Source organism: Pseudopodoces humilis, chromosome 4 (assembly GCF_049639895.1).
Source record: "Pseudopodoces humilis isolate 2021_Gansu_Grassland_sample_001 chromosome 4, ASM4963989v1, whole genome shotgun sequence".
Taxonomy (NCBI): Eukaryota; Metazoa; Chordata; class Aves; order Passeriformes; family Paridae; genus Pseudopodoces; species Pseudopodoces humilis.
This window is the reverse complement of record NC_142203.1, coordinates 30,551,881-30,578,974: the sequence shown is the minus strand read 5'-3', so window position 1 is coordinate 30,578,974 and position 27,094 is coordinate 30,551,881. Positions and strand designations below refer to the sequence as shown.

The 27,094-nt window shown below is 39.9% G+C and overlaps 2 protein-coding genes across 2 annotated transcripts; both read left to right on the top strand.

The window, feature by feature from the left end:
- Positions 1–406: 406 nt before the first annotated feature.
- On the top strand, positions 407–8,844 carry MARVELD2 (MARVEL domain containing 2). The gene is made up of 6 exons (XM_005529973.3): positions 407–1,623; positions 3,174–3,206; positions 4,298–4,434; positions 5,285–5,456; positions 5,871–5,921; positions 6,827–8,844. The coding sequence occupies exons 1-6, from the start codon at positions 544–546 to the stop codon at positions 6,941–6,943; spliced, it is 1,590 nt and encodes a 529-aa protein (XP_005530030.2). The 5' UTR covers positions 407–543; the 3' UTR covers positions 6,944–8,844.
- A 2,646-nt stretch (positions 8,845–11,490) lies between these two features.
- Positions 11,491–25,271, top strand: GTF2H2 (general transcription factor IIH subunit 2). The gene is made up of 15 exons (XM_014258732.2): positions 11,491–11,943; positions 12,037–12,114; positions 13,069–13,105; positions 13,735–13,821; positions 14,638–14,688; positions 15,078–15,132; positions 15,848–15,953; positions 16,874–16,964; positions 17,136–17,223; positions 17,764–17,871; positions 19,051–19,114; positions 19,967–20,070; positions 21,897–21,999; positions 22,283–22,322; positions 23,299–25,271. The coding sequence occupies exons 1-15, from the start codon at positions 11,888–11,890 to the stop codon at positions 23,416–23,418; spliced, it is 1,188 nt and encodes a 395-aa protein (XP_014114207.1). The 5' UTR covers positions 11,491–11,887; the 3' UTR covers positions 23,419–25,271.
- Positions 25,272–27,094: the final 1,823 nt, after the last annotated feature.

The following is a 27,094-nucleotide window of genomic DNA, read 5'->3' as shown; positions in this document are numbered from 1 at the left end:
GACAAGAGCCAATGAGCAGAAACTGATGCAAAGTAAGTTCCACCTTAATATGAAAAATACCTTTCTTTCTTTCTTTCTTTCTTTGCGAGTGACCACGCATTGGAAAAGACTGTGGAGTCCCCCTCACCGGAGATGAAATTCAAGAACTGTCTGGATGCAATCCTGTGCGTTCCCTTCCAACCTGGCCCATTCTGTCATGCTGTGAGTCACCCAGCCCTCCTGCGAGGCCCTACCGCGCCCCGCCGGCACCTCACCGCACCGCGATTTCGGGAAAGCTCCCGCCGCTCCTGGCCGGGGCGGTCCCGCCGCTCCCGGCCGGCCGGCCGGAAGCTCCCGCCTCCCCGGGCGAAGGCCGTGGGGCCGCCGCAGGGGAGCCCGCGGGGGTGCTGCAGGTGTTGGGCGGCTGCTCCCGGGCCGGTGAGCGCCCTCCGCCCGGCCCGTCCTTCTCCGGCGCCGGCTTCCCTTGGGACCCCGCGGCGTTCCTTCCCGTCGGGTGAGCTGAGCGGGGCCGGGGAGCGCCCGGGGCCGGGCTGAGCGCCGGCCATGTCGCGGAGCTCGCAGGGCGGGCGGCCCGGCAGGGCTCCCCTGCCCCTTGGGGCCAGCCCCGGGTCCGACGCCGCCCCGCCGCCGCCGCCCCCGCTGCCCCTGCAGCCCCCCTTCGGCCCCGGCGGGGTCAGCCCGGGCCCCAGCGGGGCGGCAGAGCTCAAGCCGGTTCGGCGGTTCATTCCTGACTCGTGGAAGAACTTCTTCAAAGGGAGACGCCACCCTGGCTCCAGCTGGGATAGCACGGCCTCCGACATCAGGTACATCTCGGACGGGATCGAATGCTCGCCGCCCGCCTCTCCCACCCCGCTGCAGCCGGGGACCAGGGCGGTGCCTGGCTCCTACACGGACCCATTCGGGGGGTCGGGCGGCAGCTACAACTCTCGGAAGGAGGCCGAGGCCATGCTGCCCTCGGCAGACCCCTTGGGCTCGCTGGAGCGCCGCGCCGGCACTGGGCAGACGTACAGCGAGCGGGTGGAGGAGTACCACCAGCGGTACGCCTACATGAAGTCCTGGGCAGGGCTGCTCAGGATCCTCGGCGTGGCCGAGCTGCTGCTTGGCGCCGCCGTCTTCGCCTGTGTCACCGCCTACGTGCACAAGGACAACGAGTGGTACAACATGTTCGGGTTCTCGCAGCCCTACGGATACGGGGCGGGCAGCGGCTATGGGGGATACTCCTACAGCGGGCCCAAAACGCCTTTCGTCCTGGTGGTGGCGGGAATGGCGTGGATCGTCACCATAGTGCTGCTCGTGCTGGGCATGTCCATGTACTACCGAACTATCCTCCTCGATTCCAACTGGTGGCCTCTGACCGAGTTTGGGATCAATGTGGCCTTGTTCTTCCTCTACATGTCGGCTGCCATAGTGTACGTGAACGATACCAACCGAGGTGGGCTCTGCTATTACCAGTTGTTTAAGACGCCGATAAATGCGGCTTTTTGCCGTGTGGAGGGCGGTCAGACTGCAGCAATCATCTTCCTGTTTGTCACGGTGATCATCTATCTAATTAGTGCGGTGATTTCCCTAAAGTTGTGGAGGCACGAAGGGGCCAGGAGGCGCAGGGAATTAATGGAACAGGAGGTAAGTCATTAGTTATCGTTTTCCGCCTCCCTGTCTACCGGGTACCACATGATGGGGAGCAGCTGTAAGATCTTAACGTGGCATAGAGAGAGTCGAATCAAGTTTCTTCTCTGCAACAGATCTATAGCCCTGAGATTGATTTTAACCGGTCTTACAGTATTAGAAACTGATAAATGAAAGGCATTTTTAAGACCCAAAGTCTTGGATACTTCTTTTATGTTTGTAATTCACCTTGGGTAAGAACCTGGCTCTGTTCCCTTGGTAATACTGGGCTCTCTTCTTGAGTCAGCTGATGAACTACTTCCTAGTGTGTATTTTCCAAACAAAGGAAGAAACGAACAATGTTCATCTGTTCAGCAGGGTCAGGTGGCTTTAAGCATTTATTTGAAAACTTTGCATTTAGCACATCAAGTGTGCAAGTGTGAATGAGCCTAAGAATGTGAAATACTTCCTTTTACTTCACAAGCAAAACTCCAAGCAACTTTATGCCTTTTCAGCTTTCCTTATAATAGTTATCAGCAAATATTAGCAGTTACAGCCTTGGCTAGATTTCAATGTCTCAAATTTCAGTCAGCCACATCTTTTGAATGTCAGATATTTTGCCCAACTACTGGCCTTGTGCACACTAGAAGCATTCAGTATTTGTCTGGTTAATGATAAACTATAACAGTAGAGATTTAACACTCTTACCTAGACCGTTCAAGGTAATTTGTGTTAAACTTACTTAATTTGAAAACATCACCAAAAAACTCTTTAAAAAATGAGTAAGACTTAATATAGCATGAAAGTTAATGCATGTGAAATGTACATAAGCCTAACTTAAGGAAGGGTCAGCCTTTATAAGGTTTTAGAAGGAGAGACTGCAGTCTGATTTGCAGCATTTTCATTTAACACCAGATTCCAGTATACCATAAAATTGAGACTTTTCTTTTGAAAACTAGTGATAATTCTTCAATAAAAGTTTTTTAACCAACTGATAGTATGTCATGCAAGAATGAGGTGATTGCCAGAGTTACACATACGGTGTTCATTCTTCCCTGTTACTATCCAAGTTCTTTTAGTCCAGTTACTAAGCATTTCTAAAGGGAATGCTTCAGTAATAGAGGTTAGAGTCTGGAGAGTGCTGTGCAAAACAGCTGCAGGTTGAGCTACTGGTTAATGCACTGTTGTGTGTTCTAGGCAATGAATTAGGCTCAGAGTGTTAGTGAGTTAACGTGGGCTGGAATGTGAAATAATAACAAAGGAGCTTGGGAAGTGGATGGGAGTATTTCCTGCAAGCTGCTCCTTACAGTTGTGCTCTCAGAAATCCTGTTGTTCTGGGGTTTGGGTGGATGTTTTCCTTAAACAACAAGTCTTTAGTGGGAATAGAATAGAATAGAATAGAATTAATATATAATCCTTATGCTAAATTTCATTATATCTAAATATAAGTGTAATTTTCTGTACAGTATGATTATGAAAATGTTTAAATTTTAGGAATTTGTGCTTTTGCATACTATTTTTGCTGAAAATAAAATTTAGTTCTTTCCTTTTTTTTTTTTTTTTGATAGATGAAAACACAGTCCTCTTTTCCAGAAAAGAAGGTAGGCAATAGGAATTTTTCTTTTTACTGCTAATTCTAAATGGTTATTCTTTTCCTTGTGACTATACTATTTATTTGTGTATTTGACCTCGAAGAGATTAGGTTTTGTTTTTTAAGTTCATTTGGACAGCAGCTTTCTGCCTAAAAGGTTCAAAAGGAGCTTGTAAAGAACTTACTCCTAGTTAGGCTAGGTTACAAAATCTATAAAACAATAAAATAGCAGATGTGATGGCTGCCTCTCCACGTGCTCTTACCCTTTTCCATGAGGTGACAAGTTCTGTAGTATTTATCACAGAGTTTGGTGGACATGACTAAAACAGCAGGTTGTCTGATGTGTGACAGGTTTCAGACTCTTCTTCTTCCTGTCTGTGGGCTTAATTTGCAGGAGAACTAGCGGAAGCACCGTGTACGTGCCCTGGGAGTTGAGTTTCTTCTTTGGTCTCTGAGACTGCACCAAAGACCCCCTTGCCTGTTTTAAACCATCAGCAATGTTAGTGTTTCAACCATACAAAGTGCCATTGCATACACTGCAAAGCTTGTATAGGGTTTCCAGAGAAATTATGATGTATTAATTTCAGTCTTAAATGTCTCCTGTTAGACATTGTGAATTTCCTACCAATGTTTTCTCTGTTGATGCTGTACTGGATCAGGATCCTTTTGTTTGTGTTCTAACAAGATTCCACATGTTTTTATTTCTGGATCAAGGGATGAATTGTGCAATAGGAAACAAGGAGAAAAGGGAACTTCAAAGAACTGAATGATTCCAGTTCATTCACAAGTTAAATGAATACTGAAGGAAACCTCCTTACACTGGTTTTTTAAGACACTCAAACAAATCTTTCTGAACTTCCAGAAGTATTTATCTGTACTGTGGTTAAGACAAACAGAAGAAAAATACTGTGTGAGAAGTATTCCTGTAACTCATTAAACTGATTTTCTAATTACAATAAGAGCTGTAAGAAATATTTCTGATTTGCTTCTATTACATATATTGCTGTTCTATATATATATATATCTGTCTTAAAGTTGCATAGTTTGTGATTTATGTAGAACTGATTTCATTAAGAACAAATGATTTCTCTTATAAAACAGTATGAAGATGATGATGGACCAAGAGAAGAAGTCGGTTACAGGCAGCTCAAATCACTGGAGAGAAAACCAGAGCTGCTTAATGGTCATATACCTGCAGGCCACATTCCTAAACCTATAGTGATGCCAGACTACTTAGCGTAAGTGACTTGATTTTGACGAGCCAACTTAGTGGAGGACACTTGAATAATGTTTTTCACTCTGCATTTCTCCCGTATACACTTGTGGTTTCTCTCCCAGGCACGTGCTATGGGAACTCGTAATTGTGTGTTAACATTAAAGTGTAGAGAGGATGGGGCTGCTGTCAGTGGTATAAGGCCAATAACTATAAATTAGGAGCCTTAATTAAAAAAACAAACCCACACAAACCTCAAACATTGAAGCAGAATGTCATAATCTAGCAAATACATTAACTGCCGAAGGAAAAGAAGACCACTATATAGATATTAGAGGAAAAAACTAAAATGCATGGAAAATTGCCTTTTTAGGGCCTGAAATTTGACTACTCTTACACTTTCTAGGTGCTGAATTTGTAATGTGTTCCCTTTCAAAGGGTAGGCCTTTCCAAGTCTGATATAATAAATTAATTTTTATACTATTTTTCTGTGGGCACAAATATAAACAAGGGAAGTTTCACCTGAATATTAGGAAAATATTTTTTTCTCTGTGAGGGTTTGCACAGGTTTCCCAGAGAGACTGAGTCTCTGTGCTTGGAGATACCAAAAGCTGTCTGGATATAGTCCTGGTCTAAGTGTTCCTGATTGTGCATGAGGTCAGATCAGATTAACTGCAGACATTTCTCACAACCTCAACTATACTCTGATTCTGTGATTTCAGTGCTTTACAGACATGCAAATTTCAGATTTTCAAATTTTCAGGTTATTAGATTAGCAAAAAATACAGAAATACACTGGCAAGGTGAAGAGTCTAAATTTTGTTAGTAAGTTGTATCTCTAAAACTAATTCTTAGATTTTATTTTTTTTCTACAGGAAATACCCTGTAATTCAAACAAATGAAATGAGAGACCGGTACAAAGCGGTATTCAATGATCAGTTTGCTGAGTATAAAGAACTGTCTATGGAAGTTCATGCTGTATTAAAAAAATTTGACGAGCTGGATGCATTGCTGAAACAGCTTCCACACCATCCTGAAAGCATATATGTAAGTACCTGTGAAATGAGTTCATGGAAAATAGTTGTGTTGGGTGGTATTAGGCAGTTTCTGACTGTCCTTAGCTAGGGCACAATGCTGTCTGATGCTGGCTGTGATCTGGTGTGAGAGGAAGTTTCCCCATAAGTGACATCATCTCTGGGCATTAATTAGGGATACCAAGTTCCAGTTAAGACATATACATGGTTTTCTGGGGATTTTTGTTTCTTTCTTTCACACTAGTAGCTTTTAAGTTCTCTCGAGTCACATTTGATGTATTTTCATTGTTTCTCAAATATAAGATTTACATCTAAAATGTTATAACCACAAGGTATTGATTAAATGAGAATTTCATGAGTATTTTGTAGAATTTACATGAATAGATGGAGCCAAATCAAAGTTTAAAAATCTATGGTTTCTCATTAGGAACAGGAAAGGATATCAAAAGTTCTGCAAGAATACAAGAAGAAGAAAAACGTAAGTGTTTTTAGATTTACACTGCTGTTGAATCTAATGACTAGCAAAGAAAGTGTAAATAGCCAATACTTCTGACAGTAGGCAGATTTCAGTATCTTAAAGAGTACCTGTAATTTTGTCTTCTAAAACTTTGGCAAAGTTAGGACACAACCCATACACACACACCAACAAGCGTTTTTGAGGATAATGGTTCCAGTAGCCACATGTGGGGAAAAACCCCAAACCACAACCCAAGAGCTGAACGTTTTCATCTTCTGAGAATACGCTTCATCTCTTAGCATTCTGCATCCAGAATGTTAGTTCAGTTATATTCACTGACTGACACAGCCAATGGATAAAAACAGAAAACATAGTCTTACCCTTGAAAAGAAGTTTTGTATTTTTTGAGGCATGGAATTTAGACACTCTCAAAAAGTAATTTTCAGTGTAATCCAAGAGGTTTCTCTTTGTAATTTTTAAATGCAGGCAGCAAACATGTATCTGTGTTTCTGTTAAAAACATTGTGCATTACAAATACAATTTTTTTTTTCTCCATGGAATTCAGAGTTTGCGTCCATGTTAGTTAAACTTCATTGTTTTTTTGGGGGGGAAGGATTTATGGCATGTACAGTAAATACATGTATAAAATCTAAATTATGTAGTAGGGTGTCATTTATATTTGCAGATTTCTGTTTTAAAACAGCTCTATTTACTAACTACAGCATATAAAGGCAGAACATTTTCTTCTGGCCTTTCATGAAGGAAGGGGAAACAGGAAATAAGAAAGGGCCAGGGGAAAAGAGTGTGATTTTTTGAGAATATTTACATACTGTCCTTTTAGTCAAGAACATAATCGATAATAGACTTTTCTTGGAAAAGTCTGAAAGCCTAATATATTAATGTAAAGGTTTTTGGTTTTTTGGCAGGATCCTGCATTTCTGGAGAAAAAGAAGCGTTGTGAATATCTGAAGAATAAGCTTTCTCACATAAAACAACGAATTCAGGACTATGATAAAGTTATGAATTGGAATGTAGAAACTTAGCAATGCCTTGACTTCATGGATACCATTTTCTGTTTTTAAAATCTATTTTATTTTAGGTATTATAGGTATTTTAACCTATTTATTTACTCTTTGAACAGTACACATATGGGGATTACTTAATCACTGTCATATATTTGGATATTGTACATTCCTGATAGGTTTTGTATGCAGATCCAATTGTAATTGAAGTTGTAAGTTAAGAAACCTCTGCTAACATTCTGCTTTCCTTAGTGCAAATCTTGGCCTCTTAAATATGAATACTTTATTTGAAAATACTTCATTTGCAAACTTGCAAAACCAGAGAAAGCAGTTTCCAAATACTTTGTGGAAACTGCACAGAAATGCTGTTAACAATTTTGAATTTTATTTATATGTGACATCTTAATGATATCAGAAAGAGCTGAGCTGTTCTTTCTGTGTGGGGCTTCTTGCACTGCCTAATTGTATTGAATAATTTGGTCAATTCAGAAGCTAGTTTAATAAGATTTTTTTGTATTTTAATTCCAAATGTTGTACATTATACCAGAAATCATCTTGAATTTTGCCCATTAAGAGAGGAAGAATAGCTTCTTATTTAAGCAGCTGGGGGAGGGGGACTTGGGTTTGATTTTTGTACTGCCCTCTTCAGAGATGATGCAACAAATGTGTACTTGGTCTTAAAGGAACAGATGTACAGGATGAGACCTATTAATGTTCTATTAGTGTTGCTATAGGTCAGTGTGCTGTGCCTGCCTTCTGCATCATGCTGTTAGGGGTACACATGTTTAAGGGCTTCACTCTTCATCAGCAAGTAACAGGACTTTTTGTCTCTGCAGCAGCTGTCAGTGAACTTGGCATTCAGGGAGTAAGTACAGCACAGTACAAAATTAATTCTCATTCAAAGTATAAATAGTTAGAGTCCTCTTTAAGGCCAGAGAAAATGTATTAAAAGACATACTTTCCAGAGCATATTTGCATAAATTCTATATATATTTTTATATTTTCTTGGGGATATTATGCTGGGGATCAGTTTGTATGTGCAAGTATTTTCATAAGTGAGTAATTTTTCTCTTTGTATCCTTTTCCAAATCTTTATTTACTTTACTAACTTTTTTTATTTACTGAAATTGCTAGAAGCATTGATAGTTTTTGTACAGTTTTCTACAACTGCAATTTGTTCTGAAATATGTTTTTTAATATAAAAATACCCCACCAGAGTAGCCATATTACTCTATTGCTTATAAAGACACTTTATTTGAAAAAGGTGCTCTGATTACAGTTACTGCAAATTTTTGTTAGTCATTTGGTTTCTTCTTTGAAAGAAAGTTTTTGACTTCTGCCTTAATTTAAAGGAGCAACATCAGGAAAGCCATTTCCAGTTTAGTATGGTCATGGTAGTACTGCCTGTGCCTTTCACTGCTGGAAATGCATTAACATACCTCACTCTGACCATTGTAGCCCTTCTGGTTTTTGGCCCTTATCATTCACACTGTAATCCTGATGGCCATGCACCCACCTTCGTATTTATAAAATTGACATTCCAATTTTATCAGCCACTTAATTCCAAGAGCTTTAGTGGATGAGGTAAATAGCACAAGATGCCATGAGAATGCTGAGAGAATTTGAAAGTTTGGCACCTCTTCATTTCAAAGCCTTTAGTCTCATCTACCTGGAAGGTGCCTCAGTATTTTCATCATTCTGAGAACAGGTGACAGCCAGTCTATGCCTTGTTCTCTCTCTCTTGTCAATGCCTTTCTCTCTGGTTCTGGTTTGTATTCATTTCAAAGGAGAAACCGCTCTTCCTTGTAAAGGAGATGGGCCAATTTTTTATACTTGTTGTGCTGAATACTTGTTAAATTGTTCTTTGTAAGGGAAGTACTTGTCCAAATCTCCACAACCTAAATAAATGACCTCTCACTGTATACCCAGGTTTCTCATTTTTTCTCATTGAGATTTCTGGGCATTGCATCAATAACAGAAGATTAGTTCAAGTTTGAGGATCAACTGGTGTTCATTAAGTGCTAACAATAACATAACTGATATTTTTTTTGGAAGATTGACAGTCTACACACTTAATAGGTCTTATTTCTGTAGGACAGTGAGACCCAGGTCCAGGTTCCTTTTGACAGTGGTCCAAGTTTCAGACTTTGAGAAACTGGCTCCTGGTCCCTCAGACAGTGTCTGCATAGACTGTGGAGAACCATCGTGTTGCTTCTTTCCTGCAAAGTTTCCAGCAAATGGATTGGAAAAAGGGGACACCATACCTGTGCCTGGAGTGAGGAGATTAAGGGGTAGCATCTGTATGTGGATTCTCATGTTTCCCAGCAAGATGCTGCAGGTGTGGCCAAGTAGATTTTCCAAATGCTGGGAAGAGAAGCTGGGAGAGAAATATTCTCTTCTGCCTGCCTTTTGGGTTCTGAACAGGGTTAATGTAGGGCACAACAGAAGTAAGCTACCATCCTAAGGTACGCAGGCCATCCTAAGGCTGCAACAATATGTTGCAACCATTACAGTAAATTACTTGCTCAGTCCTGTGTCTGTTACAGGGGTCAGGGCTGTAGCCCTTCTGTTGTGTACAATCCATGCTCTTGTTTTGCTCTAACCTACCAATGGACAGCTGAAAAGGGTCTTGTCTACAATGCCACAGATGGGCTGGAGAAAAAGTGTTAGTCTAAGATTAGTCTTAATGTTCATTTCAGAGAAATTGAGATTAATGAAATCAGAATTAATGGCTGGAAGCTGAAGCAACTTGGAGCAAGGCAGAAATTAGGAGGAAGGTGATGGGAGAATCCCTCAATCTGAGTTACCATAAGAACTATCAAGGAAAGAGGTCTCTTGTTATTCATAAAGAATAGAAGGCATACTCCAGACAAAACTGAAGTTTTTAGATGATTATCACCTCAGTCTCTGTGCAGCCCCTCTAGGCTCAGCTCTGAATCTACACTTTTGCACGTATGTGTAAAACAATGTGCTGTGTGGTCTTAGCCGTGTGACTGGGTTTTTGCAGAAAGTAGTTAACACATGAATCACCAAGGAAGACTGCCTTACATCAGTGGGCTTGCTTTTCATTACAGACTTCCTCAAACCCTGAGTGTATACAACAAGAAGTTTTATCCTTCAGTCTTCCTCTTAGAGAACGCTTGCCTGATCTACAAATCTTGGTCTACAGATCTACAAATCTTGATGCTCAAGATTCTTAGCATTTCTACAAATATTACAGTTTCTAAACTGGATTTGTGTTTCTTCTTGTCTTTGTAAGCACTTGGGTATCCTAGATCAAAGTAATTGTGTCAAGATTGGCATACTTTTTACTAAACTATACATTTTTTTCAGGCCAGATAAAGCAGTGACTAACAAATGTACCCAAAATTTTGTCTTGTGCAATAGCCTGACCAGCTTTCATGACAGCATATTGACTACAAATGCTCATGGCAATGAAAAACCTAATTGCTTTGAAATTGTAAAATAAGGTATCCAGTATGTTATTTATTAATTTCAAAATCGTGGTGGGATTTCAAGCACTTGTAAAATCAAGTTTTACAAAATTACTGTATATCCTGTGCTCCTGTCCAGCATTGAAATTCTTGGTCTTGAGAATAAAAAATACTCCTGTTCTGAAAGAAGTCTCATTTCTCGGTTCTTTTATTCAAACTGCTAGCTTATAAGACACTTCATTTCAGTGTTTTCCTTCTAAAGAAAAGATGGTGCATGTTCTAATGGGAGTTGTTCAAACTACAGCTATTTCAGTTCCAAAAAGCAAATCCTGACTTTTCAAAGAATTCCTCTTTTCCGGTCTTCAGATTGCTTTCCTTCAAAAAAAAAATTGTTTTTTTTTCCCAGGTATGGTTTAACTGAAAACTAAATTAATTTTTTCTCTCTTTCCATTTCCAGCATTGCTCCTGATAAATGCAGTAAGCTGAAGGGTACTGAAGTGGTTAGTTTTGCCCCACTCCTGTTTCACGAATTGTTACTACTGTTTACATGTTTTCTTCCTCAATCATTGTCTTACTTGGATGCAGAGTAAGACTCCATAGAAACGGATGTTCAGTAATTTTCCTGTAATTCAAGAGGTGAAGCCCAATCTTGGCATACCTCCACTGTATCCGGTAGAGTTTTAATCGCTCGGCAGAGCAATCAGCATCCTCACTGTGGTGCTAATGAATGGAAACTCTTGGTGACATGAATACTCAGAATTATTTTAGGTAGACAGAAAACTTGATTACTTAACATCAAAACACCTGAAACTTCTTGCTTTTGCTGGATAGATGGGCGCCTTCATTAACCGGCGTATGAGCATAATCATGTTTAAATACAGTGATTTTTCCAGGTATTGCGTTTATATATTAATTACTGAAATAGCTTCGGTTAATTACAGAAGTGCCACCGAGACCCAGGCAGTGCCATGGCCTGGCGGGTGTGTCCGGAGGCACGAGCGAGCGGGGCTCCTCACGGCCACGTCACCGCGGGCCCCGAGCGATGTCTCCGTGGGGCGGCTTCCCTCCCTTCCCTCCGTGAGGGGCCCGTCCTCTCCATGACCGCGCTTGGAGGATTTTGCTGATGTTGAGGAAAACACAACGGAACCTTTCCGGAACGCTCGCTCCGCGGCCCGGGCGGCGGCCGGGACGGTTTGGCGGCGCACCGAGGCGGAAGAGGGCGGGCGCCAACGTGTCCGGGACGGCAGGGCCTGGCGGCGGGCGCGGGCCGGAACTCCTCTCCGTGTCCTGCGGTTCTACTCAACCTTCCTCGGCTCCTCTTAGCCCCCCGTGGCCCTTCTCACCCCCCTCAGTGTCCCTCGGCTTCTCTCAGACCCCTTCCACTCCCGTCTTCTTCCCGCAGTCCCCCTTGTCACCCCTGAGCGCTCTCGTCTCTCCTGAGCTCCCCTGATACTCCCTGAACGCCCCGCTTCTCCCCTGGTCACCCCACAACCCCCTCAGTGCCCCCCAGCCGCCCTCAGCTCCCGCCGAGATGGATGATGAACCCGAGCGGACCAAGCGCTGGGAAGGAGGCTACGAAAGAACATGGTATGTTCTTTCCCCCTCACCTTTCTCCCCTTTCTGGCGAAAGAGGGGAAAAAATCTCCCCTGTGCCCACTTTTTTGCCTCTGTTTTGCGTAGGGAAATTCTTAAGGAAGACGAATCCGGGTCGTTGAAAGCAACCATCGAGGACATTCTCTTCAAAGCAAAGAGGAAAAGGTACTTGGTGTGGCCACGAGTCTGCTAATAGCACTGACTTGGTCAGTTATAAGGGCTTGATCATCCTGAAACTGGGTCATGTGGCATTAAGCCTTAATTAATTAAGTATAAGGCATGCCTGCAGGATGTTTTTATGTAGTTTCTCCTTCAGAGGGGCAGGTGCATGCCAGAAAAAACGGTGAAGAATTAATTTTTATCTTTGAACGGTGAATGCATACAGGCTGTGTATCCCATGTGTATGCAAGTTGCAGGTCTTGATCTGATGAAACAGTGCAGAGCACTGCAGTTGCAATCTGCACAGCCTAGAGAAATCTTCCATCTTTTTTTTTAATATACACATCAGAGAATCACAAGATAGTTTGGGTTGGAAGAGACCTTGAAGATCATCCCACTGCGACCTCCTATGAGCAGGGACACCTTTCAATGGACCAAATTGGTCAGAGCCCCATCCAATCTGGCCTTGAACTCTCCCAGGGGTGGGACATCCACACCTTCTGAGGGCAGCCTGCTCCAGTGCCTCACCACCCTCATGGTAAAAACATGTTTATCCCTAATCTAAATCGACCTTTTAGTTTAAAACATTGTCCCTTGTCCTATCACAGCAGAATCTAGCTCCTGGTATCATGGCTACAGATTTCTGTTTCAAATTTCAGAAAAATTGCTAGAAAAAATCCCAAATTTTGCATTACTTGAAGTTACATTAGAACTTGATTTGTCAAATTTGGGTAAAATTTTACAACTTCATTAAACCTGATAGTAAGAAATAGCTCTTATTTCTTTTCTGAGGGTTGTGAAATCTGTGATTGAGCTGTGGAGTTTTTCAGCATGAATAAGTGTCTGCAGTTTGGTGCTTCTACATTTTTGCCAGAAGTCAGTATTAGACTTGTTTAGAGTTTTATTTTAGGAGCCATTCACTCATTTGAATTTGATTTAAATCCTTCTGTGTTTTGTTAGACTCTATGAACACCATGGACAAGTCCGGCTTGGAATGGTATGTTAATACCTTAACCCTCTTCTGTTCTTAGTCCAAAACTGCTTGGCTAGAGGTGGTATTCCGGATCTGAAATATACTTCTGCTGGCCTAACTTCATACTAAAGCTGTGCTTCTTACCAAACCTTATGGTTTCCACCGTTTTTCGTTATTTTTTTTTAATCATTCTTTGTTCGTTGGCAGTGTGGATGCAAAGCGTAGCTATTCAGGGTTGGAGGTCTGACACCCAGGGTGTGTTTGGCAGCAGAAGTCACACCACATGTGCTCACTCTGTCCATTTCTCTTCATGTGAAAAATGGACATAATGGAAATGTGCTGTAAATAAACACATTGCTTTGTACAACACTGAACTCTTCAGATGAAGATGTGAATGTTTAAACTATGCATGTTTTGTAGCTTATCATGAGAGGGGAAAAGAACAGTGTGCAATTTTCAAGAGAGGGTTTCTTTTTGTTTTAAGAGAAAAGTTGAAGAATGCATTACTTTGCATTTTACATTAATTGCATCACTCAATCTACTGAATTTTCCCTCTTTGAGGGAGGAAGTAATGTCTTTTTTAAGTAAATGGAATAATGAATTAATTTCAATACGTAATCTGTGAGTGATTTTTGCATATGGTGGAAATGCAGATGCGTCACCTTTACGTGGTTGTTGATGGATCAAGAACAATGGAGGACCAAGACTTAAAACCGAACAGACTTACTTGCACTCTGAAGGTATTCCTGCACTTCCAAGTTTTTTCTTACTGAGCCACTGTTCCTCTGTAAACTGGTTGCTTATTGCATTCCAAAAATTGCAGTTTCCTGTATGTGCACAGCCTCATCTCTCATCCCTGCATTTGTCTCCTTGCTTCTGTTGCTAGTCTGTCACTTTCCTGTTTTTTGAATAGTAAAATCTGTGTGGCATTGTTTTGCCTTGCACATGTACTTCTGTGCAGTAAAAACACTTTATAAAGGCGTGTTATGGGAAGACACGTTTGGAAACTGGAAATTAAGTGTTGCCCATAGTAAGGGGATGACATGTTTTCGTTTATGTATCTAGAATTGGTTTATATTTTTTTCTTACAGCTGGGTTTTTTTATGAATTTTTATTTGAAAGGATGCTAGATGAGAGTTGAACTGGATTGCTGTTTCAGATTGTGGAGGACTTGAACTGTGTACATCGTGTTCTGTATGGCCTTCTTCGGCAATACTAAAGCATGAAATCCTGGGTTTTGTTGGTTTTGTAAAGATTAGTGCATTTTGATATATTGAAAATCTTCATTTGCACCAGCGGGAATCTAGAACTTCAACACAGGACATGAATAAAATAAGGGGGGGTGTAGTTTCTGAAATCTGCATTTCATTAGCTACATGGGATGAAGGGGGAGGGTTAGAGTGAAAGAAGACTGGAAAGGAAAGGCTCATTCCCCCTTTTTGTGTTACCCAACTACTTTGTTTTGCTTTTTAGTTATACTAGATGTTTTGTATCTACATAGTGCATGTCTGATAAAAGTATAATTAGTTTTTAACTGTCTTAACTTTCCTTTGTAGTTACTGGAATATTTTGTTGAGGAGTACTTTGACCAGAATCCTATTAGTCAGGTATGTACAACCATGCAAGAAACAAATATCAGAAAGCTATTTTGAAAGATAGTTTTGGCTGTAATACTACCCAGTAAACTGTTTTCAATTTATGTGTACCTTCTCATCCTTTATTCATCAGTCTAGAGATATTCTTGTTTCTGCCTGTTTCTGCCAGGCATTTAGAATTTTAGATTTCTTTTTGTACCTTTTGGCAGTAGTAATGAAAATACAGGAGTGTTTGTAAAATTATGCATCATGTCATGCTGCTGTTGTTACACTTGAAGTAAAACTTGCATGGTTAAATAAGTCTGGTCCATAAAGACATAAAAAAATTATAGTAAAATTCTAAATAAACTCATTGTAAAACTTTCAAAGAACAATTTTGTCTTTTTTTTCCCCCTTTTCAGATTGGATTAATTGTAACCAAGAGTAAAAGAGCGGAAAAAATGACAGAACTCTCAGGTAGGGAAGTAATATTCTTTTCTTAAATTGCAGATGTTTTTATCCTTTTCATTGGTATTGTAAATTCTGCCTGATATACTGCTGAACATGAAGTTACATTATCATAATTAACTTTAATTCAAAAGATAAATTATTGCAAGTTGTCTGAAGCCATAATCTGTGCTTTGATCCAGGATTGTCATTGTGTGCTTGTTTGTGATCAAGTCTTGATCAGAGTGTAACTCAGATATGTTCTGTTTCCCCTATGGCTACTTTTCTACCCTGTTTGTTAGTTTTGTATGTTACGACATCTGTGTTTTTTGTGAGATCTGATCAGATGTTAAGTCAAGCTTTGTTTGGTTCCTGCCTGCTGTTACACCAGTCTCTTTGGCTTCAGCAGGTTTCATTGAGGAAATTCAGGATCAGTCAATCTTTGAACCATACTTTGAGGATAACAGAGGAAACAAAATTAATTTCCTGTTTGTGAGAGACATCACACTCATGTTGAGTGCTAATGATACCCAGCAGTGATTTTATTCTTTTTGGCTTCTAAACTTTCTAGCATTTGAGTGCCTAGAGAGTAAAAGTCTGTCTTACTGTTTCCTATATTCTGATGTAATGAAGTACACTTCATTACAAGTACACTTCATTACATACACTTCATTACAGTTTAAATATTTCTGTTCTTCAACTTGTTGTATCAGTTAAATTGATTGCATTTTTTTTTCACTTACAGGAAACTCAAAAAAGCATGTAACTGCTCTGAAGAAAGCAGTGGATATGAACTGCAGTGGAGAGCCTTCTCTATATAATTCCCTAAATTTGGCCATGCAAACTTTAAAGTTAGTATATACATGGAGGTTTTTTGCTTTCTTTGTAATTGTAATTTTTCTCAGTAGCATCTTGCATCATGCTGACGTGAGTCTTTAAAAGGTGACTTTATTTCCTCTTACAATACAAATCATTAAGTTAAATATTCTAGTACTGCAGAAGTTTATTTTCTACCACTAGTGCTTGTATTTAGGGGTGTGTTTCTTATAGAAATGAAATTTGAAAACCAGGTTGATGATGATATGTAGATATTGTGATGAAAGACACTGCAATTCTTTTTTACTGAAGGTCTGAGGTATGAGAGAGGACAGACTTAGGGGTTAATAATGCAAGAGAACAGGAAAAGAAACAGCATTGTGTCACAATAATCTTGTGAGAGTTTTGGCATTGTTTAGAAAGATCAGTTTTCAGATAGGATAGATTCAGAACACTTGTTTGCTATGTGAGGTATTAAGGTGTATCCCAGTATGTGGAATTACAGCTAAAACACTGAACAAAGCTAATAATCAGTGTCATGAAAAGCTATTTAATTACTAAAGGAGGGAGAGAGTTTTCAGCTAAGAACTAGAAGTAATTAAAAGTAATGGATTTATGCTTAAAAACTGATTAGGGTTTTTTAGGAAGTCAGGAAGACTCATTACAGTGTGCTAGTTTGAAGATGAATTCTACCTGTGAGTAGTATGGCTAAGGTACAAAGGATTCATTACAGCAAATAATCAGGTAACAACTACACAATTAAATACTGTATTTTAGATGTTGCAAAAGTTTGTCTTTCAGAAAGTGAAAATCTGGTGCTCAGAAAACTATCTTATCACAGCATGTACACGATTTCATATGTCATCTTTTGACTTCAATACATTAAGGTTGTTGGGGATGTTATCATAGAAATAGTTTAGTGTGCAGACGTAAATTGACTGTGTGCTTTCCTTAGGCACATGCCAGGACATACAAGCCGAGAGGTTTTGGTAGTCCTCAGCAGTCTGACAACATGTGATCCTGCCAACATCTATGATCTAATTAAGGTACCGAACTGAAGTTTGACTACTGCATTGACTACCACATCCAAGCTACTGGAGAAAAAACAGGCAGTTGCAGCATCATCACCAACTAATTTTCATTTAAGACTTGAAACCTTTTTACTATTTCTTGTTCTGCACATAAATTTGAGTATGCTTTTTTTTCTCTATTTTAAGTGTTTAAAAGCAGTAAAGATCAGAGTGTCCGTCATCGGCTTAAGTGCTGAAGTTCGAGTTTGTACAGTACTTGCCCGAGAAACTGGTGGTACGTATCTGAAGTTCAGTAGTTATATTACTCACACAGGTTTAAAATCAAAATTAAGGAATTTGTTATATATTTATTACTGCATTTTGATATTTTTAAGGGTAAATATTTTCCATTGTGCTGGCAGAAAATTAAAGAGTTGCCCAAATCTAAGTGAAATCATTATCAGCTGGTAGCTGCAGCTCTAGAGAGAAGAAATACATGTATTTTTCAAACCTTGTGTTCCAAATATAAAGCTGTGTGAAGTGGAACTTCATCAGTTTAACATGTTAATATCCATTGCTACAGTGGTTACTCGTACAGTATCATTGCTGCAGTGTAATGTTGGAGAAAAAGTTCTGTGCCTTCATATCTAATTTAACATTCTGTTATTACCAGTTTTAAAACATTTCCTGTAGCCTACCTAACAGGGCTGCTTTTTAGGAACAGGCTTGGATAGATTGTGTTTTCTACCTAAGTTGTTTTCTCTCATGTGGAATATATGTTTTTATTCTTTTTTGCTCATAACCTGACAGTAAGGCATTTCTTTGTTTGTGACAGGAACTTACCACGTTATTTTAGATGAAGGTCATTATAAGGAACTGCTGATGCACCATGTTAGTCCTCCACCTGCCAGTTCAACTTCTGAGTGCTCCCTTATTCGAATGGGTAGGATATGGTTTTGTCAAACTTGTAGCGCAAGATTTGCTTAATCTTTTTCTTTATTTGCCTCTCCTGTGTTAAGGTTATACAAATAGTAAGAAGCACAATAAAGATATTGTGCAATTTTTTTTTTTTTAACTTTTAGTTTGCTAGATAAGCATCAATTTTCTTGATGTTATTCCTGCAAAGTTGTCAGGTTTTAAATAAAGCTTAGTAAGTAAGACAAATTACAGAATAGAATTTGGGAACAAGAAAGTGGAATGATATTGAGGGCACAGTAGTTGTTATAAATCTAATACTTAGAAATGAAGGATGAAAAACTATTTTATTTCTCCCTCTACTTTCTTTTCCTGCAGAGGGCAACTGTTACAGCTATTAATTGACTTGAGAGGTGTAGGTAGTAGGTGTTTATTAGCAGCTTCTGGAGTGTTCTTTCAACAAGTAGATTAGGTATCTTTTCTTTTCCTGTTGTGTTTCTCAATAAATTTAAGCTTGGAGTTAAGCCAGAATAGGAACTCTAATTCTACAAAGTAGATCATCAGTAGATCAAGAGTTCTTACTATCATCCACCCTTTACATAGATAAGAATGTATGCATTTTTATGTCTAGGTATAGATAATGAAAAGGTTTACTTCTTGTAGGTAGAGCCTGAGCAGGCATTGGAAAAACCACCTGTCATGAACTGTAACATGAACTGTAAAAACTTTAAAAAATAAATGATAGAAAGAATGGTATCAGTCTCCAAAAAGTCCTGTAGTCTCATCTGTCATACACTGGACTTGGAAGGTGAATATGGGCTGGATGGGTGCATATAAAAATATTTCCCCCTTAATTAGAAACAATTGCATTGTGAGCATTTGTATGCTGCTCATTCTGCTTTCCTACCATTTCACTTATTTTTCTTTTTAACTGTTCTTCAAAAATGGGGTTCCAGTGCACTTCAGTTAACACCAAGTCTATGACAAAGACATTTTTTCAGTTAGGGGGAAGTAAAGTCAGGGAGGTGTGGATGTAGCTAGAGACCTTTGGGAAGAATTTGATACCTAGCAAGAGAGTATCAGTTCTCCTGTAATAACAAATGGGAAAGAGATAGACTTGAATGTCTAGAATAATATTTGATCTTCATTGAAGAAAGAAACTGACACATGTTTAAAATTGTTACTATGGGATGTTTTTCTTTTTCAGGTTTTCCTCAGCATACTATTGCTTCTCTATCTGATCAAGATGCAAAGCCCTCCTTTAGCATGGCGTAAGTAGCATTGATTTGAATTCAATGAGCTGTTAAGAATTCAGTATTAATTTGTCAGAAAATCTGCTCGACAGTGAAAAGTGTTGCAGAATAATATGAAAAAAAGAGTAAGCCATGTCTTGTGACTTTTCAGTAGACATTTTATTTCCATTGGTAGCTCCAGTGTGTGGCCATAGTTACTGCTGTTAAATATGTGTTTTAAAATTTGCACTTGTTTTTTAAGGTAGTAAATGGTGCTTAGTTCTGTTACACAGTGATTGGGACACACAGGTGCTACTAGGTATTTAAGTAATTACTTGCAGTTCTTGATTTAATTATTACTTTAATTATGAAAGATAATTATGAGGACCAAAGGGTATTATCTGAATAAGTACTTCTTATGTATTTCTTAGCGTGACTTTAAAGGGAAGTTTAAAATAGAGGCCTTATTTGATGACTGTACCAGTGCACTTCTCAATGAAAAGAGTCACTGTTTTCCAGGGTGATAGGGGAGTCTGAATTTCAGAATGAAATGATGTTTAACAGCTTGTGCTATTTGAAAGAATAAGTATGATGTGAATCTTATATGTAATATAGAATATTTTTGTGTCTAAAAAGAAACAAGCATGCAGTTATTGTTCATATCTTTATTTTTAAAGATTGGCTCCTTTATATGGAAATATTTGGTCTTTGGTTCCTCTGGGAAAATGTGGTCACTGATGTGTCACCGTATCAGTTGTTTTCTGACACTTAGACAAGCCATTATATGCAGTCTAGTGAAACTTAAAATTATTTGATGTGAAAACATTATTTGTAATTATGTAGTAGTGTGGTATTATTTCTTAAGTACTGAATTGTTTCTTTCTACTGTAGGCAGTTGGAAAATAACAGTGACCCAGGTCTTACACTGGGTGGATATTTTTGTCCTCAGTGCAGAGCCAAATACTGTGAGCTTCCTGTGGAATGCAAAATCTGTGGTAAGTAGCAAGAAAAGGTGAGCAGGTGAAATGAGCAGCTATTCATGGCAAGAGATTTAAGGGGTAGAAAAATTCAGCTATGCTTTGTAATTAAAAGTCAGCTCTGCTTAAGGAGTCCTGCATTTCTGTGACCTGGCATGTCACCTTTGTACAAGAGTCTCTCAGGATTAGACCTATAACAGTAAAGCTGTATCATATTCCTTGGTGTAAGGAATATACCAGGGCTAAGTGTGGAAGAGGGGTGATGCACATGGGAATGGTAACTTCTTAAGAATCCTTATTTAACTAAGCACACCCATATTTCAGAGTCCTCAGTGCAAGGGCATGAAAGAGTGCTTTGGAGTAGAAGGAGAGAAGTATTCTTACCTCCAGGAGTGTGTGGATGAAAGATTCCAAGTTGAACCCAAGGGCAGGCTGCATACTGACACATGACAGACTGTAGAGTTGTAAACAGAAGTCGTTTGGTCTTGCAAATGGTAATGGACTGTTCAACCAATGATGCCTCCCTCCATTGCTCTTAGGGTGGGAGGGAGGATTAGCCTGGTTTATAATGTTACTATTGTGAGGAGGTGCTGTTCTCCTAGCTCCTACAGGCATATGACTACAACACCATAGGTATTACCAGGATGCATGTATTTGGCAAGAGGATGAAATAATTATAGTTTTGGATCACTTTATCCCAGTTTAATTTCAAGTTTTTCCCACCAGCATAAGTTTTGTTCCAGCAGGGGAATAGTGTAACTGGAGAAATCCTGTGTCTCTGCAGTGGATTCTCGGCAGCTGCAGTGAACAGCAGAAGAGTTTGGACATTTACATTACATGTGACTGAGTGATGGAGACATTTGTGCCAGCCCATGCCCCAGCTAACTTGTTCTCATGGTATAATCCCAGCTGGTGACTCAGCCCCAGACACCCACACACTCCCCACTGGTGAGATGGGGGAGAGAATCAGAAGAGTAAAAGTGGGAAAACTCACGGGTGGCATTAAAGGCAATTGAGTAGTTACAGCAAAAGCTGTGTATGCGAGCCAAGCAATGCAAGTAATTTATTCACCACTTCCCCTCAGCAGACTCTCCAGGAAAGCAGGACTCCATCATGGGTAACAGTTGCTTGAGAAAGTAAATGCCACCACCCTGAACATTCTCCCCTTTCCACCTTCGCCCAGCTTTATAAACTGAGACACGTTGTGTGGCTTGGTGTAACTCTCTTGTTCTCTTGACTGCATCCTGACTGTATCCCTTCCCAATGCCTTGTGCACCCCTGAGCCTACTCACTGGGGGAGTAAGAAACAGAAAGGGCCTTGATTGTGTGTAAGCACTGCTCAGCAGTAAAGAAAACATTCCTGCCTTATCAACTCTGTTTCCAGCATATATCCAAACACAGACACATGATAGTTAGTGTGGCAGAAATTAACTCTTTTAAAACCAGCAGACCTGTGTTAGCTAATACGGGGCTATGGCATGGTTTTGGCAGTAGTATAGCAGGCTGTAGTAGAACTTTGTAATAGGGCATAATTTTAACTGGTGGTGTGATACAGCAGAACCATCATTGCCAAAAGGAGCTTCCTAACTTCACCACTGTGTGTTGTAAATGTATTTCTAAAGGCTAAGTTAAACCTTTTCAGTAGAAATTTGAGCAATTTTCTTGTTCTTTGGATTTAAAACTGGACTGGATTACTGGTTTGGCTAATGGAACAAGTAATTTTACTTTTTAAAATTCTTAGAAGCTATTATCCACTGAGAATGAGACTTTTTACTTTATTTGATACAGAAAAGCTTTTCAGTAAAACCTCCCTTGTAACAATTTTGGTGTCTCTTTATTTGCAGGTCTTACATTAGTGTCTGCACCTCATCTGGCTCGGTCTTACCATCACTTGTTTCCTTTAGATGCCTTTCAGGAAGTTCCACTGGAAGAATACAAGGGGGAACGGTATGCAAGGCTTATTTGTGATAATGAGTGTACTGTAACATTTTTGTAACACAAGTAAGAATAGCTGGCAACAGCTTCTTTGCTGCTGGAGATCCTGAGTGTTTGGGTGGTGTGGGGCACCTCTGTCATTAAGAAATACTTGTCGTTTCCATGATCTGTGAGTTCAGTTGAATAGCTGAAATAATTGCCAGAAATTGTTACTGTGGATGAGATCTATTTAAAAACACTTATTTACACAGTCTTGACTCTTCTTTTCAATTAAAATATACAAATTTGCTTTTAGGTATTGTCAAGGCTGCCAGGGAGAAATAAAAGATCAAAATGTAAGTATGTCGAATGGCACTGTAATTTGTATTGAGAGGTGTGAGAAATAGAGATGGTCCTGTAACTTTACGTTCTAAAGACCATAAAAATACTTGTGAAAGTTAATGTCAAGGTTAACTAGAGTTCTGTGTTAAACAGTCACACTTTCTAGACTGCAAAGTCTGTGGAGATGTGATGCGGCTGGGTCCTGGGGGCCTGTCCGACCCCAGTTTCTGCCGGCAACAAGCCCAGACAGGCGTCCTAGGGGAGAGCCAGAGTCGGGTTTCCAGGCAGTCTCCAGCCACGGGTAACCCTTAGGAGCATGGAAAAAAGGCTTAAGGTGACCAGCTCTTTTAGAAGTGATTTCTGCTCTATGATCAGCTCTGTTCAGCCTAGCTGGCTCCGTTCAGGGGTTACTCCAGCCGACGCAGACAAGAAATGGGAAGATCATATGGCATTCCACAGAAAGGCTTCAGTGCAGGCTTCAGCGAAGGGGGCCAGTGATGGTCTAACCCCTGAACTGGGCAAAAGCTGGGGTTTTTCTATGGAAGGGGAGAATCTAGAAGGGGACTCACAGTCTGAGACCAGGGTAAGATGATCATTAGTTAACAGGGGGATAACATGAGGTCCTAAAGCAGGAAGGGGTCCATAGCTTAGTCATGGTGACTAGGCGGTTTTGTCTTACATTAGGGGGCTGATCTCCAGGGAGGATGCCTGTGAGAGGATTGGGGCTCCTCCACAGAGGTGTGGGAAGGGATTTCCTGGGGAGCTGCATAAGAAAGCTTCCACTCTCAGCCACTGGAAGCATTTACAGTGACCTGAGCTCATGCCTGTGGATATACTTGCTATCAGAAGCTTTAATTCAATTGAGTTTCTTTGATGCTAGCAGTATAGTCTGTTTACATTCTCTTTATGACATAACTGTTGTCTTACTGTAGTGTGATGATGATGATAATTTTTGCTAATTTGGCTTGTCTTTCTATCTTTCCCACACAGGTGTACATATGCAAAGTGTGTCAGAATGCATTTTGTGTGGAATGCGATCTGTTTGTTCATGATTCACTGCACTGCTGTCCTGGCTGTATTCATGAGCACCCTGCTCCTGTATCTGTATGATCTCATATATTTTTAAAAATTGATTTGTCTTTGTCATTCTTGAATAAATCCAGTTGTTTTATTCAGCCATCACTTTAACTGAGGCATCTCTGAAGAAGATTCCAGAGGGATAAACAGTGGCATAGATGCAAACTTAAATGTTTCAATGATTTTATTACTGTTAGTATATACGTGAATTATCTGTATCTGTTTTTTGTTCTTGTCTAAAGAACTATGGCTTTTCCCAGCTGTTACTATAATAATGTATATATTTGTAAATGTGAAAGTGATAAAACTGTTTTTTATGATAATGTGATGATTCATCTTGGTTTCATTACTTGTTCAAAAAGAAGCCATGAAAATATATTTTACACATTTACATTTGGTTTTGGTGGATGGTGGATTTCAAAATATTCTTTTGCAAGAATTAAACAAAGGTGATTTGAGCAATTAATTGTAGACATTTCATGTATATTAATTTCAAGTATTATGAGTATTCACCTTGGTGTTTGGTAAGGCAGCTTAAATACAGGTGTTACGAATGTGCTGAAAACACATTTTAGGTTTTAATGGTGCAACTCAAAGCTAACTGAATTCTATTTCTCCTGTGTCTGCAGCTGTCTGGTTTTGTCAAGTTTCAATTTCTTGTAGGAGGGTGAGATTTCTGAAAGGCAATGAACTTGCAAAAGTGCAAGACCTGAGTTAATACAAACTATTGTTTGATGGACTCAGTATTGAATACGAAAAGAGCTGCTATTTGGTTCTGAGGCTACACTGACTTGACAGAACTGCACATCAACTTTTCTAAACCTCTAAAGCAACAAGACAGGTGGGTGCAGGAGGGTAAGTGCTCCTCCTTACCTGAACCTTGAAGAATAGAAATTGACACAAGTGCAAGCCTGACATTTTGCAGTGTCTGCTCAAAGTGTGTTTGCAGCTTGAACCTGTGAGAATTGTAATATGCTATACCTCAGTAAAAGGAGGCTACAGGTGCAGTGTCTGGAGCAATACATCACAATGGGTTTTCTAGAGTCACCCTGTGATGATTGTAAATACATCAGTGACTGAGTTGCTCTGGGTGCATGTGACTTAATTTTTGCACTTTGTTTTTTGTCAGATTAGAAATGGCAGTATAACAGCTGAATTACTAAGGAAAGAGAGGTGATTATGAATGTTATCTAAAAGATGTGCATAATATAATTTAGTAGTCTTTTTTTCCAAAAGAATGTAAAAAAAATCCTGTAGCAGAGACAAATAACAATTAAATACATGAGCTGCATTTTTTTTGCTTTGCACTGATTCCCACAGGTAGTCTTTGATTTTCTCAAGTTTGTCAAATACATGGAGACAGAATTCCAGGGAGTCCATGAACAACTGCAGAAGAGTTAAAACCCTACGTAAGAAATGAGTGTGATAAAGCCCTTTTTGTCCTATACATCTCATTCATGGTCTTTGACAGAAATGGCAACTGCTGCATTTTTTCTCACACCCTTGTTCAATCATTGTGCAGTGTTTTTGCTGTGGGTTAGATTTATTTACTATGATGGTTAGATGTACCCCGCACAAACAGCACAAGAAATTCTCTCCTCCTTGTGAATTTGTCCTGTGCAAAGCTGTGGGTAATATTTCAAAATATGACATCTGTGTTCAGAAGTTGAAGAACCCAGCAGAGACACTCAGAGGTACAGTGTGCAGGATGCAGCCCTTTGATATATGGCTGTTGTATGTCAGAGGAACAAACTCTTATTTACTTGCCAGAGGTGGGTTTTTCTTTACAGGTAATTGAAAACAAAACTGGGAGGGATTGTTGGTTTGATTTATAGAATGGCACAGGTCTGCTTACAGCACTTGAATAAATACACATTTTATTTTCATGCATTGTTTGGCAATGCACTGTATTTTCCATAAATGCTGTCATCCTCATGATGAAGAATACAGGCAACTCACTCAATCCTCAGGCAAGAACTGTTGTATTATTTTATCATTCTTGCTGTGTTCCCTGCACCTTTTGTTCTAATACAGCATTTTTTTGAGTTGAGGGGACTTCCTTCAAATGCATTGTAAAATATGTGGATCAACTGTGTGTTTTTACAGTGACATAATTTTATTTTTTCTGCTTATTAGTCTGTAACAGATGCCAGGCTTACAGATACAATGTCTCTTCATCTACCCCAGAAATGCAGGCAGCTCTTAAAAAGTTGGCCATAATTGCTTTGATTTGGGATCTACCTTCTGCTATATGCCCTCTCCTCTTCTGATTTAGACAAAGGGAATCTCCCTGCATTCGTCTGCAGTAGACATTAATAAAATTATTCTAAAAAGTGTCACTTCAAATCCTCTGCAATTGTATTGTCCCTTTGGAAAGGTTCCTTTACAGCTTGGTTAGCAGATGGTGCTGCCAGCTCTCTTCACTGGCTTTTTGTTCCTGCTGGAAGGTTTAAATTAGTTGACCTATTCTCATTTCATTTCTCAGACCCAGGCTGTCTGATTTTATTTTACCCACTTCTTTTCCCAGAGGTTTTGAGCCTTTTGTTTTCTTTGTTAAAAAAGCTTCAGTTTTTTGAATGATGTTTTCTGTCATGGGCAGAATGGGAGCTTCAGACAAAGTTTATCAGGGAGACCCTTCCACTGAGACATGAAGTGCAGAAAGTACCTGCTTATCTTCTAAACTTCTGAGAAAGGAGTTCAGATGGGTCTACTCTGAGACCCAGATTTTGTTTTGCTTTCCTGTAAGCCCAAGATGCTGGCAATGCAGTTCTGTCCCTGCTTTGGAGAATGTGATAGCAGGCCAATGCTTTCCTAACTAATCAAGTTAGGATTTCCTAACTAATCTTTGATTGCAAAGGTAATCCCACCTTGAGCATCTTTGAGAATAGAGGAGTCTGACCAGACTCTTTTTGAAATCTTGGCTTGAGGAAGCCCATGTTGAAACCTCTGCTGTTCCTAAAGCCAGGTGTTTTACGTAAGCTTGAACCAAGATGGTTAGGTATATAAACACAGGACAAGTAAAAGATTCACATTCCAATGCAGGTGGAGTGGAGATTCAATAATGCCCCGGCGCCTAGCTAAAATCTTGTCATGGCTTTCCATTAGGAGAGTAATGCAGCTGAAAAATGAGAATGGCTTTTGCAAAAGTTGTGACAAGGAGATTAAAATTAAATTGCCTTAGACTTGTCTGAGGTTAAAGCCAGAGCAAACAGTGGCAAGGAGGATATGTTTTTAGAAAGGAGAAAGCATTTATCTGGACACTTATTTGTCTGGTGTTCCTAGAGGAACATTGAATCAGGTCTCCAAAGCAGTTGTGATGAAGGGTGTGTGTTCAGGTCCTTCTGAGGGGGATGAGCCAAATGAGATGCATGGCTGTCCTCAATTAGAATCAAGTGTTCAGCACCTCTGAAAGCCAAACACTGTCCTGCAAAAAACAGGTGTATAGAGAACAGGGGAAAATTGAAACGGATTTCATTTTGAGAAGGGAGGAATACCTTTTATTTCCTTCCTGTCCCCCCTCCCCTTCCCTTCCTGTGGGTGCCTTGAGTTTGTCAATGGAAAATTCCTTGTATCTCTGGAGTGCTCATGAGACCTCTTACACCCTCTATGTAGTTTGCCTTTTCTGTTGATGACCTTGCTATTGAGTTACAGAATGAACAACAACAGCAGAGCCAAACCTGAGAAAGGAAAGCAGATAGTAACCTATTGC